Source organism: Danio rerio, chromosome 21, assembly GCF_052040795.2.
Source record: "Danio rerio strain M-AB ecotype USA chromosome 21, GRCz13ab, whole genome shotgun sequence".
NCBI classification, from domain to species: domain Eukaryota; kingdom Metazoa; phylum Chordata; class Actinopteri; order Cypriniformes; family Danionidae; genus Danio; species Danio rerio.
In genome coordinates, this window is record NC_141041.1 from 23,546,946 (window position 1) to 23,563,217 (window position 16,272).

General features: G+C 35.8%; 2 protein-coding genes across 4 annotated transcripts in view; one reads left to right on the forward strand and one right to left on the reverse strand.

The window, feature by feature from the left end:
• Positions 1 to 16,272, reverse strand: part of LOC147838831 (odorant receptor 131-2-like) — a 1,093,102-nt gene that overhangs the window by 608,994 nt on the left and 467,836 nt on the right. The gene's annotated exons all lie outside the window — the stretch shown is intronic.
• The window catches only part of capn5b (calpain 5b), a 72,014-nt gene that overhangs the window by 24,756 nt on the left and 30,986 nt on the right, over positions 1 to 16,272 (forward strand). For both annotated transcript variants that reach the window (XR_015520292.1, XM_087301227.1), the window contains exon 3: positions 13,416 to 13,547. Coding sequence is in view for 1 of the 2 variants with exons in the window: in XM_087301227.1 (XP_087157353.1) it covers positions 13,416 to 13,547 (132 nt within the window). In the remaining variant the exon portion in view is untranslated. The remainder of the gene's footprint in view (positions 1 to 13,415; positions 13,548 to 16,272) is intronic.

The window sequence follows — 16,272 nt, forward strand, 5'->3', positions numbered from 1 at the left end:
CAAATACAAAGCAACGAAACAAAAACAAAACAAAAACAACAACAATATAGTCATGTACTGGTATGTGCGTGAGTGTGTGTGTGTGAGTGTGTGTATGCATGTAAAGGTAACTTGGTGGACAGGTCAGAGTACATACATAAGGAACAATAACAGTCAATAAATGAAGCAAGTGTCACAGATATAGATAAAACATATAGAAAGAAACCAGTCAGAGGTAGGGAGTAACAACAATGCTTATTAATGTATGATAGTAAAAATTAGAGTAAAAAGAAAGAAAGGACAACAGTAATAACTGACAACAATAATAATAAATCACAAGTGCTACACAAACTACTACTACAAAAAGTTACTTATATTACAACTACTACTGCTTCTACTACAGCCACAACCACGACTACTACTACTACTACTACAATGTCTACTAATACTGATACTACTACAACGACTACCACTACTGATACTACTATAGCGTTTGCTACAACTAATACAACAACGTCTACTGCTACTGCTACTACTACTACTACTACTACTACTACTACTACTATTACCACTACTACTACTACTACAATCACTTCTACTACATCTACATCAACAACATCTACTACTGATATTACTACACCAACAATGACTACTACTACTACTGTAACTACCACACCATTACTACTTCTGCTACTACTTACATGAACTACTACTTCAAAAATCTCCGTAACAATTACTCAATAACAATCGATACTATTACACTGTCTACTACTTCAACTACAACTACTACTACTACTACTACTACTACAACAACTGCAACCTTAATAATGATAATGGTATAAATACTTGTAATAATGATAATGGAAAGATAACAGGACAAGTCAGAACAGTAATAATAATAATAATAATGATTTCAAAAAATAAAAGTAATACCATTTATGACAAAGGTGTCGAGGAGAGGGGAGGATGGGAAAATCAGGGAGAGGACAAGTAATAATAATAATAAATAATAATAATAATAATAACAAATAATAATAGTAGTAAGTAGTAAGTTTGAAGGGGAGATAGAGGAAAAGAGAAAATAAACTAATGATAATAAACAAAAATTAATAAAATACTTATAATAAAAATAAATAAATAAAATAAAATAAAAAATAAAAACAGAAAAGGAAGGGGAGGAGTAGAAGAAAAAAGAAACAATAAGAGAGAAGAAAAATAAAGTTCAGCAAACAAAGCAACGAGAATAAGCCAAAAAAAAAAAAAAGAATAATAATAATAAAAACTGAATAAATAAAAAAGAAAACACTATATCAATGCTAATTATGAATTATACAATTCCACATGGAAGAATAATATTAAAGATATGTATGATAGATTATTACTGTAATTTGATAACTATAATATACTCATGCTGGTAATAATACTAATAATAATGATAATAATAAAAATAACAACAGCTGTAACAATAAATTGAGGAGGTTGTAGTTGTGTGATGGGCATTAAGGTATATAGTGTTTGTCAGTTGCTTTGTGATGCATTAAAAAAAGTGTAACGTGTGGCATGGATCAGTCCAGTGCAGTGCCCAGACTGCCATGCCTACGTTACACTTTACCCTGTGAATTTAGTACATGTAAGTAGATTTTTTTTCTTTCCTTTTTTTTCCCTCTCTCTTTTTTTTTCCTCCTCTTCTCTTTCTTTCTTTCTTTCTTTCTATTTTTTTTTTTCTTTTCTTTTTTTTTATCTGTTGTTGGTCAGGAGAGGCACTGGTATATAAATAATAATAATAATAATAATAATAATAATTTATGTATAGTAATAATAATAATAATAAATAGAAAACAAATATTATATATAATAAAAATGAATAAATAACATTGATAGGGACAGGAAAGGGGAACAAATAGAACAAAAGGGAAAGTAAAAAAGTATATAAAGACCGAATTATGATTCTTTTATTTTATTTGTTTACATTATACTTTTTTTCCAATTGATTTATTTATTTTAAATTAGATTAAATATTAGATTTTTTTTTTTTTTTCCCTCATCTCTACCTGACCCCCTCTCTCCCCTCCCCTCTTGTTTATGTACTGATAAAGGTGTTGTTAGGGAATGGCTTCAGGCAAAGAGGATCTTCAATGGAGATGTATTCTGTTAACAAGTTTTTCCAGTATGAGATGTGAATGGTATTTCTTGATTTCCAGTTCATGAGGATAGTTTTCTTTGCGATAGTTAGAGCCACCAGCAGAAACTGACCATTTGTATTATTTATATTGATTGTGGATATGTCACCTAATATGCAGAGGGAGGGACACAGTGGGATGTGACAACCCATTAAGTTGGAGAGTGAGTCAGTAACCTTTACCCAAAATGATTTAATTGAAGTGCAATGCCATAAGGCATGAAGATATGTGTCTGCAGTGTTTTGTGTGCAATGTGAACATATTTCTGACGTGAAACCCATTTTAAATAATTTCTGCCCAGTTAAATGTGATCTGTGAAGTACTTTGTACTGTATAAGTTGTAAGTTAGCATTTTTAGTCATGGAAAATGTGTTTTTGCAAATTTGAGTCCAGAATGCAGCATTGGGATTAATAGATAAGTCTGTTTGCCATTTAGTGGTTGGTAGAACTAATGCATTGTCTGATTTTGATATCATTTTGTATATTTGGGAGAGCAATTTTTTGGAGGGCGATATATTAATAAACTCTGAGATTTGAGGTGGAAGGTCTAGATTGATTGATTGGTTAGGTAATTTTGACTTAATTGATGATTTGATTTGTAAATATTCCAAAAAGCAATTACTCCCAATGCTGTATGTCTGGGCTATATGGGGAAATGGTGCCAGATTATTATTAATAAAGATATGTTGAAGTTGTGTGATTCCTTTGGCTGCCCATGTGTGAAAGTTAAGTGGCTTCTTGTTGGCTAGGAAATCAAGGTTATTCCAAATTGGGGTGTATTTAGATGGTGTGAGTGGGGAATTTGTGACCTGATGGAATTTCCACCAGGCTGTCAGAGTTGCTTCTATTGTCGGCATTTTAAAACAGTGATGTCTCTTGATTGATTGACTGTGAAAGGGTAATTCTGAAATGTTAATGTCTTTGCATATTGATTGTTCAATGTCTTGTATTCTGTGTATGTGTATTCTGATGAGTTAGGTTTAATCCAATTGTGTATGTTTTGAAGCTGATTTGCCAAAAAATAGTTGTAAAAATGTGGTGCTTCTAATCCTCCTTGTGATTTTGGTCTCTGTAGGGTTGTCAATTTTATTCTTGGGGTTTTATTTTTCCAGTAGAATTTTGTTATAATTGAGTCTAGGGATTTGAACCAGGTATGTGTGGGTTGTGTTGGAATCATTGAAAATAAATAGTTTATTTTTGGGAGAATGGACATTTTGGTAACTGATATTCTGCCCATGATGGATAGTGGTAAGTTCATCCAGCGTTGCAGATCGTCATCTATTTTTTTAAGTATCGGAGTATAGTTAAGTGCAAACAACTCTGACAGCCTGGCGGAAACATTGATACCCAAATATGTGATATAGTTAGTGCACAGAGGGATTTGTGATGTTTGGGATGTCACATCCACACTGGTGGAATTTAATGGGAGTATAGCAGATTTATTCCAATTGATTGAATATTCCGAAATATTTGAAAAGGTATCAATAAGTTTTATTGTTTCCTGTAATGATGTTTGGGGATTTTGTAAGTATAATAATATGTCATCGGCATAAAGACTTATTTTATGGTGTATGTTTAATGTTTGAATTCCTTTAATATAAATGTTTTGACGGATGGCTGCTGCAAGTGGTTCAATGAATATGGTGAATAAAGAGGGAGAGAGTGGACATCCTTGTCTAGTTCCCCGGTGTAGAGTGAAGCTGCGTGATGTTAGTCCGTTAGTAATGACAGTAGCTGAGGGTGATGTGTAGAGAATTTTGATCCAATTAATAAATGACTCCCCAAAACCAAACCTCTCTAATGTGGAAAACAGGAATTTCCAGTTTACTTTATCGAAAGCCTTTTCAGCGTCGAGGGTGACTATGATAGATTTGTTTTTGTTTATTGATGAGTGGTGTATTAGGTTTATGAGTCTGCGTGTATTGTTTGATGATTGTCTACCTTTAATAAAACCGGTTTGATCTGGATGGATTATGGATGGCATGATTTTTTCTATTCTATGTGAAAGTGCTTTAGCAATTATTTTAGTGTCTACATTAATTAGTGAGATTGGACGATAGCTTGACGGTAATGTTGGGTCTTTATTGGGTTTGAGGAGAAGTGTAATTGTGGCTGTGTTCATGGTATCTGGAAGCTTTGAATTTTGTTTTGATTCGTTAATCAACCGGATGAAAAGTGGTGATAAAATTGACCAAAAGTGTTTGTCCAAATGAGGTCCACTCTGACGTGCTGCTCTTACAGACACACACCCTAAAATATCCACTCCAGTGACTCGCGACCCCCACTATAATCGGAGGTGGTTATAAGCATACAGATATTGTACACAATGGTGCACACACACCAATAGGAACTATATAAACATAAGGATATTGGCAACACAAAAAAGTGCAACAGTCTTCCAACCATATATTTTTTATAGTCATTATTAATTTGTTTAATTTAATATTAATCTCACCTAATGAGAATGGTGAGCACAATGTTTATGAGCACAAGACTATTCTTGGTTCAATTTTAGAGACTTGGAGCCACTTGGAGATCATCTTCCTTGTTCAATCGTGGCCTTAATTTATGTGAGTGCCATAAAGGTGTCAAAGTTTAATATTGTACCGCAAAATCAATCTGCTGCAACTAACACTGTTGTGATGTTAATCTAGCATAATAACCACAGAGGTCGCAAATAATTTATAATAATTAATAAAATATGATCATTCTAATAGTTTATTAAAATATATGATATTTTTGGAAATCACCAAGCGACAACCCTCATTGTCTTACGACCCCCACTTTGAGAACCACTGCGCTAAACACAGACAAATATAAACCCAATTAGAGTAATGTTAACCTGTTTTGCTCACCAGATTTGTTATCGATAAAGTCTAAATTATAATTAAACTTGACAAAAGAGAGATAAAGATTGTCTTGTTGTATTTTGAAGCCACAGTCAAAGAAAACAGCCAGGAATTAATATCAACCTCTGCATGAACAGATGACATTTGAGCAGAGTGATTTGACACAATTCAGCATGTGTTTGTTGAAACATACACATCAAATTTTACAATAAACACAATAAATCACAAACTAAAGATGTAACTAAACATACCTTATACCTCTTCAGAGCAAAGATAAATAAATGTGTTGTTTGTAAATCTAGCATTTTGCATCTTGAGGCCAGTTTCAATGTGTCTTGTGCTGTTGTTGCCCAGTGATACAAAGTAAACAAATTGGCGCTCACGTTTTCAAAATAAAAGTCCCACATACACAGTAAGTGAAATGTATGCTTAAAATAATTAGGGGAGAAGATTTTGCACTAGATTGTCTAATTTGAAAACTGCTTATCAAACTGCATGTATTTTATCGATCGTCAGTTCCGGATGAACGACCCAAATTTGGCATACATGCAAACACGGACGACCTGGCCCGTTAGTCTTGTCACAGTTTGTTTTGTCTTCTGATTAACCCGCTGTCCACTAGGGTTTTACACCTGTGGATTTTACGTGAAAATGAGATTAGATTATTATTAGTATTTTCAAATACTAATCTTTTAATATTCTACTAAGCCTTGTTATACCCAGATTTTAATTACTGTACTTAAAGTGCACCTTTAAGTAATGCATCTAACCTGGTTTAAAGCTGTTTAATTCCTTTGCACTCATCACACATACATCAAGTTTAGTAGTTTCTTTCTTTGTAGGTTTTTTTTTTACTTCCACTCAATCACACACAAATATGACATCAGTTAGACTAAAGCATCATCGATTAATTTGTAGCCAGAGCATTTTCTGAAGATTTGAAATAGATTTGCTAAAATCATTGCCACTCACTTGTTGATCAAACAACAGAATCCCAAAGAACTGTCAGAAATGAGAAGAGAGCAATGTATCAGTTCATGGTGGATTGATATTTAATCAGATCAGTGAAGCCCAAAATGACCAGGCAATGCTCTTAGAAGGACCACAGCGGCTTCAGCCACCAAACTCAATCCGTATCCCTGTCTGTTTGAGTCAGAGTTTGGCTGCATAACACTCTGTTATGAATGACAGAGTGGTAATATCAAAGGGTCTGATGGAAAATCAGTCATGCACTATGATTGTATCAAGCTTTATATGCAGACCGCAAACAAAAGCAGAGTTTGGGTGTTGCTGTCCAGCTTACTTGCCTCTGGAATAGAGACCTGTGCTGTGTGTTTCACCTTAAAAATTTGACATCATTGCACTTGGTTCTCACACACCGTAGGGGCATGATGAAATATTTCATCTCTAGAGGTTTGCGCGAGTTGTTGAGCGGGTTTGAAAGGCGCAGCGTCAAAAGAATGAGATGTTGCTGGATGTGTGGCGTGTAGAGAGAAAAGTCTCGCCTGCTGAGCTGTGGAAATGATTTCTGCTAGCACAATGTGAAAGACAAATGAGTGTTGTGAGAGTGAGTAAACTTGGACTGTGAGAACATGTATTTTATACCTCCTGAGACCAGCCAACCCAGCAGGGGTGTCATGCTCGTGTGTCAGGATCCTGACTTATTTGATACCTTAAGTAAGAGATAACACTATACTCTAAAAAAATACACAACACTTTTTTAAGATTTAGGATTTGGTGATGTGTGAGACTTGTTAGAAAAACAGTTGAGTCTGGGTTAAAGTGTAAATTTTGTTCTATATTGTTATTCTGTTCTAATTTTTTAAATTCTTATTTGAAAGTTCTTGATGTTTATTTTTAATATTCTTAGAGTTAATCAAGCAAGGTGGATTTCTATAAAGACAAAATCGTGTTCTGTTTATTTATAGTAATAATATAACAGTTAGACGACGCGGTGGCACAGTATGTAGTGCTGTCGACTCACAGCAAGACGGTTGCTGGTTCGGGCCCCGGCAGGGTAAGTTAGCGTTTCTGTGTGGAGTTTGCATGTTCTCCCTGTGTTAACGGGGGTTTCCTTTGGGTGCTCCGGATTTGCCCACAAATCCAAAGACATGTGGTACAGGTTAATTGGGTTAGCTAAATTGTCCGTAGTATATGGGTGAATGAGTGTGTATAGATGTTTCCCAGTGATGGGTTGCAGCTGGAAGTGCATCGCCTGCATAAAACATATGCAGGATAAGTTGGCAGTTCATTCCGCTGTAGCGACCCCAGATTTATAAAGGAACAAAGCCGAAAAGAAAATGAATGAATATCACGTCACAATATATAATAATTATTTATAATATAATTTTTATTATTTTATTATTTATAAAAATGTTATTGTTTTTTTCTGTCCAAACCTGGTCCTGGAGGGGCGGTGTCCTCTTGCTCCAACAAACCTGCAAGAATGTTTGAGTGTCTGATTGGGGTTGGGACTAAACTTTGGAGGACACTGGCCATCCTGGAATGAGTGTGGACACCCCTGGTTTAAGCACACTATTATTCCCCAGTTTTAAATGCTCAAGCTCTTTAAAGTGAAATGGATTTTGATTGGCTGTCAGATTTTATTGTTATCATTATAGTTATCAACCTTAGTGTGTTGATAGACCTTTATTCTTCTGAAAAACAAAATAAAGTCAAATAAAATGTGTGCTCTGAAATAAGAACAAAACTACAACAAATTTTTTTATTTAAAACGTACATTTTTATTAAGATGTATTCAAATGCACAAAGCAATAAATCATAAATTAATCTTAAATTATTAAATCAAAAGTCTGATACTTTAGAATATTAGTACAGCACAATTCATGTACCACCACCCAGCAATTTTGCTTTAAAAAGACTAATAGATGTCCTAAAATCGACATCTTGGCTAAAGCAAGGCTGACAATCTAACAACAGTTTAAAAAATGGACTAGTTATGAAATAGACAGACTTCATGTGTCTAATCATTCATTGATGTCTATTTAATGACTATAGTCTATTTTTTGACTAATGTTAGATTAACTATTAGGACTGTTGAATAGAATTTCACTGACAGCCCAAATTTAGCCTTGTTTTAGCCCAAATATCTATGTTTGTATATCTATTAGATGTCTTTTAAACACATCAAAAAATTGCATGGCTTTACTTACAATATGCACAAAAAAATACTATTAACCTGTTATTTTAGCTAAATAAAAACAATGCTACCAGGTGCAATTTTTTAACTTATTTTTTAAAATGATTTTCATAAAGACGATTTATCTATAAATATCAATAGTAATCTAACTATTTTACACAGGACACAAAACATTTACCCAAGTAGATTCCACACTAGATTCACCCTGGTTTAACTATTATGGTTCAAACACTGGTTTGGAAGTGACCTCTGAGTAAGTGGTTCTTTATGCATCACTACACTATTGACTGTGGACAATGAACCTACTTTGCGGGCAAAATTTTACCAAAAAGTCACTAATGTGATTGCACATGTACTCTCTGAATCAGTCATTACAAATGAACTCTGAAACATCAAAAAAAAAAAAAAAAAAAGCATTGGTCAGTAAGTTTTATAATTGTTATTTGTCTTACATTAATTCAGTAAGGTTTAGATAATGACTCTGCTCTGGCATTTTCATTAATTCATTGTTTTCATAGTCCTGAATGAAAATTGCTGGTTGATTGTGTGATGAATGCGGGGAAGGAACGCCACATAAAAGATCGTCTTGCTTCACTCTGTTATCAAGCTATGAGACTCACTGGAAATGTGTTTCTTAGCCTACATTTTTGTAAAACCACAAAAAAGTATTTAAAAACATTTGACTGCAGTTTCTAGATAAAAATGAACGTTTTGGGGCAGTGTGAAACCAACAAATTCAATTAAAATCAATTCACCTTTATTTCTATAGCGCTTTTACAATGTAAATTCTGTCGAAGCAGCTTCACATAGAATATTATGGTAAATTTAAACAGTGTCAGTCCAGTTTTCAGAGTTTAAGTTTAGTTAAGTTTAGCTCAGTTTAGTGTGGTTTAATAATTAATACTGAGAGTCCAAACACTGAGGAGCAAATCCATCGATGGTCCCGAACCATGCAAGCCAGTGGCAACGGCGGTGAGGAAAAAACTTCACCAACTGGCGAAAGTAAAGAATTAAAAAACCTTGAGAGAAACCAGGCTCAGTTGGGCATGAGCATGATGATTTCTCCTATGGCCAAATGCTTGTGCAGAGCTGCAGTCTAGGCGCTGAAGGTTGGAGAATGCTGGACGTCATTGAAGACCTGTCTGTCCCTGGAGCGTCACAGGAATCAGTCACATGCTCTCTACTCCTCCATGACCACCACAGCTGCTGCTCAGGATACGGCCTGGTCCAGGATTATGGAAACCTTGGGATCATCTCGTCACTGGTCTTGGATCACATCAGTGGTGCTGCATAGTCTCTGGGGACCTCAGGATGAGCATCCCCAGGTGGAAATAGAGTAGCTGCTGTTCATAGTGTATATTAACGAGATATGTGGAGCACATTCATGCATCATACCACTATGTGATGCATTGAGTGTATGCTATACTAAAAAGATAGGTCTGTAATCTAGATTTTGAACTGCTGATATGATCATATTTTCTAGACCTGGTAAGAACTCTGGCAGCTGTATTTTGTACTAGCTGAGGTTTGTTAATAGAGGACGCTGGGCAGCCAGCAAACAGCACATTACAGTAATTCAGCCAAGATGTCATAAAAGCGTGGACTAGCTTTTCTGCATACTTCATAACTTAGCGATATTTCTCAGATGAAAGAAGGCAGTTTTTGTGACATGGGAGATATGAAGTTAGGTTGCTGTCTAATATGACACACACATATTTCATAGATGAGCAAACGCTAATTTTGTATCCCTTTAATTGCAGGTTGAGTTGTGAGATTTGCTGTGTACAGGATTTAGGTCCAATAAGTATTAATTCTGTTTTGTCTGAAACAAATATTGTTCTTTTTTACACTAATGATTTTTACAGGGACACATCTATGATTAAAGGATTTTTTTTCATGTAGTTCTTTGCATAACATCAGATAAATACAACAAATCAACTTGTCTATAACTTGTAATCAAATATGTTTGCCTCATCTGTCAATCTCCATATGGACTATACTTTTCTGACATGGCCGGTTTGCTCAGTAGCTCACATTGTACGGTGTTGTACATTCAGAGTTTTCGGATTTGAATCCAGTAAATCTTGGTTTCACAAAAGAGATAAAAACAGTGTAAAATCAAGGTAAAACTAAGTGGCTGTTGGCTTTTGAAAACAGTATTGGTTATGTTAAGGGAATAGTTTACACTAGTTGATCTGCACAACAAACCCCACCTTCTCATTGAAACACGTGTAACTGAACTGTACAACAAAACATAATCCAAGTAATGTATTTCAGATTAGCAAAAATGTAGACAGCGCCCTCTAGTGGATGTGACATCTGAAACGTATCCAGGACAACATATTTTGCACTTCACCAAATTCTCATTTATATCAATAGTAAATTTTACAAAGGACACAAAACATTTTAACCAAGTAGATTCCACACCAGATTTATGCTGGTTGAACTATTAACATTCAAACACTGGTTTGGCAGTGACCTCAGAGTAAGTGGTCCTTTATGCATCACTACATAATTGACTGTGGACAATGAACCTACTTTTCCCAGCATATTTTCACCCAAAATTCACTGATATGTTTGCACATGCACCCTCTGATTCAGTCATTACAAATGGACTCTGAGATATCAAAAACATTCATCAGCAAGTTGGATAAGTATTATTGGACTTATATTATTCAATACGCTTTAGATAATGACTCTGCTCTGGCAGTTTCATTAATTCATCGTTTTCATTGTCCTGAATGAAAATTGCTGGTTGACTGTGTGATGAATGCAGGGAAAGAATGGCATGTTGCTGAAGGATTTTCTTGCTTCACTACAGCGACACAGCCTCATTGGAAACATATCCTTTAGCCTACATTTTTGTAAAACCACAGAAACATACTTTAACATACTCTACAGGGGAGTGTGACTCCAAAAACCTTTTGTTTTACCCTAATGTTTTTTACAAGGACATATTATCAATGATTAAAAGATTTTTTTCATGCAGACCAAATAAATCCAACAAAACAACTTAAGAATGTCTATGACTTGTAATCGAATATGTTTGCCTCACCTGTCTATCTCCATATGGACAACTTTTCTGACATGGCTAGTTTGCTCAGTAGCTCACTTTGCACAGTATTGTACATTCAGAGTGCTTGAGTTTTAATCTAGTGAAGTGCGGTTCTACAAAAGACATGCAAGCAGTGTAAAATCAAGGAGAAACTAAGTGACTGCAGTGCACTTTGCCATTACGTTGGCTTTTGAAAACAATATTGGTTGGGTTTAGGGATGAGTTTATGCTAAATTATCTGCACAACAAACACCACCATATTATGGAAGGACGTGTAACTGAATGGGGGTAAATACAGAAGTACAGTATGCCGAAGGACTTTTAATTTTTCCAGTAACCTGAGTCAAAATCTTACGGTGAACTGTATGCAGTTACAAAATCAGAGCGTTTAAAGTCTGTTTTCTTTAAAAGTCAATGATCTCCACTGCCTGATTGATATACCATAGAAAGTGGGTCTTAGAATGCACTAGAAGCACTGCAATAAATTATATTTTTTCTGCTCCATGTCTTTAAAATTTAAACCTTTATTTTACCACTGTACTTTCAACAGAGTTTACAGTACTTACAATAGAGTTTGATCCTGAATGGCATGTGCATGTAAAGGGCTTTTCATCTCGCTTTATGCTTGATCAACTAAATAAATGCTGAAGTCTATTTAACTGATTATATTTTATTACATGACAACATCGATGCTGTAAAAAGAACCTTATAAAATTAAAATAAGTCACATTAACCGTTCACCAGAAGTTTATCGGTGTGAGAACAAATTCCTAGCAGTGCATATACCCTATAGTACAACAAATCATAATCCTCAGATTCTCAAAAATGTAGACAGCACCCTCTAGTAAATTTGACATCTGGAACATATCCAGGACAACATATTTCACGCTTCACAAAAATGTAGTCTGTAGTACATATTTCCAATGAGACTGGACTGGGAATATCTTTGCATTCATTTATCTATTCATTATAGCTGTAAATTACAAAATACATTACTAAAATCTAATTTAGCCCAACACCAGTTTTATAGCAATAATTTTGTCTGACTTATTTAGATCAAGAGTCATTCAATTATGTTTTAAAAGAGGCTGTTAAATTATTGCAGTGCAGATTTAAAATCTCTTTGCCATTATCGTTGTGGTCATTTGATTTGACCAGTTTCTCACTATGTATTCTTCTCACTAAGTTCTTGAAGCAATTTGCCATTAGAAGAATCCCCCTAAGCATTTACAAGGCATTGAAGGTTTGTTAGGTGCTTATTAATGTGTTTAGTCTGTTTTCAGGGTTCATTTGTGTCAGCGACTCTGAGAGATCATTAAAAAATGAGCTTCAGCCTAAAAGTGGCTTCATTCCCTCAGCCGCTGTCACTGTGCCCGGTGTGTGTCAGCTGTTTAAAGAGACCAGACCTTTACTTTTAGGTCACTCAGAATCTCTCTCCTCTGTCGCTCTCTGTTGTTTTTGGGTCGAATGTCCCAGTGGTGGTGAAGAGGTCAGTGAAAAAGGTGTGCTGGATGCTGTCAGAGCAAAGAAGAGTCGTTTGATTTATAGTTGATGAAAGTGAAAGTGAAAATGAAAGTCAGAATTTTCTAAGTGAAGTTTTTAAACTAATTTCGAGAGGAGCACGTGATATAATTGACAGCAGCTGGCCACCTATCTACACTCATTAGTTAGCCAATCAGATCTATCCTAACCCACTATAAGTAGCCTAGCTAGACATTACTCCCTTATCTTCGTTTTCCGAAGAAACCCCCCATCCACCCCTTTCTCCTCCTTTTCTCCTTTACAAAAAGAGGAGCTCTCGAGAACCACCTGATCTCGTACTCCCCTCACATGCTCTATGGACCTGGCGGGAGCCCTGGGCTCAACTATCTCCGAGCTCAGGGTTCTCTCCCGGGACAGCATGCCAAACCTGCTTACAGCTGTCAAGCAATATCTAAGTGTGAACTCTTGAAAGAGCCTGTGTCCTGTTTCTGTCTCCAACACTTTTTTTCTAAGTATTTCTTATGTTTTTCCTGCTACTTTCATAAATCAAAATGAAGCAATATCGGCTGTATTTTTGGACAAATTACTATGTTTTTGTACATGGTGTTCCTTTTTTTGTTGTTGTTGTTTACCCCTGATTTATGTTTGCTCTTCACACTTTTTCTCACTCTGTCATTTGCCTTTCTGTTTTGGTATGTTTCTCTAATCAGGAGCTGTGTGACGATCCTCATTTGTTTGTGGACGGGATCAGTGCCCATGACTTGCACCAAGGGCAGCTGGGAAACTGTTGGTTTGTGGCGGCCTGCTCCAGTCTGGCCTCCCGAGAGTCACTCTGGCAGAAAGTAAGTTGGTGGATGTTTGCAAATGTGTGTATTTCTTGCATGTTCACAGATTATCCTGTGCAGAAAAAATGCTGCAATATATAGGAAAAAGCTAGGGATTTATTGAGTCAAAGTTGACTAACTAAACGACATTTAAATTGCAGTCCATCTTCATGTCCATTGATTTTTTGTATATAAGTGCAGACGCAAATGAGGAAATGCCCAGAAGTGATTCATTCACAAAATCAGGAAAGCATCCAAGAATATAGATACTCTTCCATCTTCAAAAACCAAGGGACAGTAACTGTAAAAAATAGCAGTAATATCTTTAAAATAATACTAATAATATTTAGGGCATGGTGGGTTAGTGGTTAGCACTGCCACCTCACAGCAAAAAGGTCGTTGGTTTGAGTCCCGGCTGGGTCAGTTGGCATTTCTGTGTGGAGTTTGCATGTTTTCACCAAGTTTGTGTGGGTTTCCTCAGGGTGCTCCAGTTTCCCCCAAAAGTCCAAAGACATGCGGTATAGGTGAATTGACTAAACTAAATTGGCCGTAGTGTATGTGTGTTAAAGCTAGAGTGTGTTGGTGTTTCCCAGTGATGGATCGCAGCTGGAAGGGCATCCTCTATGTATATATAACATATGCTGGATAAGTTGGTGGTTCATTCCTCTGTGGTGTCCACTGATGAATAAAGAGACTAAGCCGAAGGAAAATGAATGAACGAATAACCTAATTTAATTAATAATAATCCAACTGTATAAAAATGTCAACTAAACTAATATTAAATTATATATGCCCAATTTTGTTCATTCAAATTCAAAATTCATTTAAAAATTTAACATGTATTACAGTATATATTATAACATAACATTCCTTGTTATTGTATATAATTTGTGGCTGTATTGTATGAAAAACACTGTAGAAGTCATATGATCGATAGGTTATGGTAACACATTTGTGTGTTATTTTAGCATTTCCAAATAAGTTAGCCACGTTTCACCTGATTTTTTTAAGATGTTTGGTTTACCTCGAATGTTGTTTTGTTTAATATATTATAATGTAATTGTTGTCCATTCATTCATTTATTTATTCATTCATTTTCTTTTCAGCTTAGTCCCTTTATTAATCTGGGGTCTCTACAGCGGAATGAACCGCCAACTTACCCAGCATGTGTTTTACGCAGCAGATGCTCTTCCAGCTGCAACCCATCACTGGGAAACACCCATACAGACACATTCACACACATACACTACAGACAATTTAGCCTACACAATACACCTGTACCGCATGTGTTTGGACTGTGGGGGAAACCGGAGCACTTGAGGGAAACCCAAACGAAAACGGGGAGAACATGCAAAATCCACACAGAAAAACTGACGCAGCCGAGGCTCGAACCAGTGACTTTCTTGCTGTGAGACGAACATGCTACCCACTGCACCACCGTGTAGCCCCATAATTGATGTGTAATTAAAATAATATTTTATATAGAAACATATCTGTAAAAAACACTTTTTTTCAAGCTGTGGTGGCAGGCCTTTTACACAGATCTACCAACTACCTATGGTGTTATTTCAATGGCAAATGTTGTGAGCGCAGTATTACAAGTCGAGATCACATTCATGTAATACTAGCATGCAAATCTCTTTGCTTGCATGCCGATTTCCTCTGTTTGTGCATAAAACTTCTTGCACACTCTCAAATATACTCTGCTTAAGAGCAGAAATCTTGTACGCTTTTAAACAAACTCTGCTGAGATTTAGTGCGTTTATGTAACAAGGATGTCTCCAACATTTATTGATTTGCTAGGAATAGAAGTGAAACGGCTATAAACTCCAGCAAGATAAAGTCATCGTATCCAGAACATAGACTGTGTTCATCTTAACTGAAAGCTACGCAGTGTTTGCAAGCCTCACGCATCGCGCACCTGTCAATCAGTCAGGACGTCACTTTAAAGTGTTAAACAAATAACGCACAGCACTACTACGATTACAGAAAAGTTCGCCCTGTTATAATTTACTTACCTTTTAATACGTTTTGGTTTGATTATATCCCATTATTAAAAACAATAACGACTGAATATTTTGAATGAGAAGTTATAATGTAGCCGTGGCGGGAATGAATTTTAGTGTGGCGCCCTGCCATGGAAGAATGAATGTAGCTGAAACCATGTACCATAATTTATGTGATAGAAAATACATAACATAAGAGATCAACGTCGTATAATGCAAATTTCATGCATAAATAAACTAAAACAATACCTGTGAATTACATTTCGTCTGTGTGAGATCTGTTGTGTTGCTTCTGTCAGAAGTGCTTGCTAAGGCTTCTGTAAAGCAGCAGCTCATCTGCATTTAAAAGAACATGCACTTATACATTGTCGGGTTTCACGCACAAATAGAGACAAATTTCTGTGATATTCATTGATCAATGATATTAAAACCTGAAACTTTACATATATTTTTTGGGTAAATCAGAGATGCATTCATCTTATGAACATGGACATAATATGTCCCCTATAACACCTAAATGGTTGACATTTTGTGAGCTGTTACTTAGTTATTTAGCTTCAGTTGCCTGCATGCTCCTCAGGGTGGTTGGTGTTTTCCCCTGCCTGGGGATATGTTTACTCTCCCTTAGAAACACACATCATGATGAAGAGGCTTGACTTATAGGGCCTTCCCATGTGACTCCTCTCCCCTGTCCTGTCATTTGTTTTTGTGGCAGGGTCAGGCATTGATAAATGGGA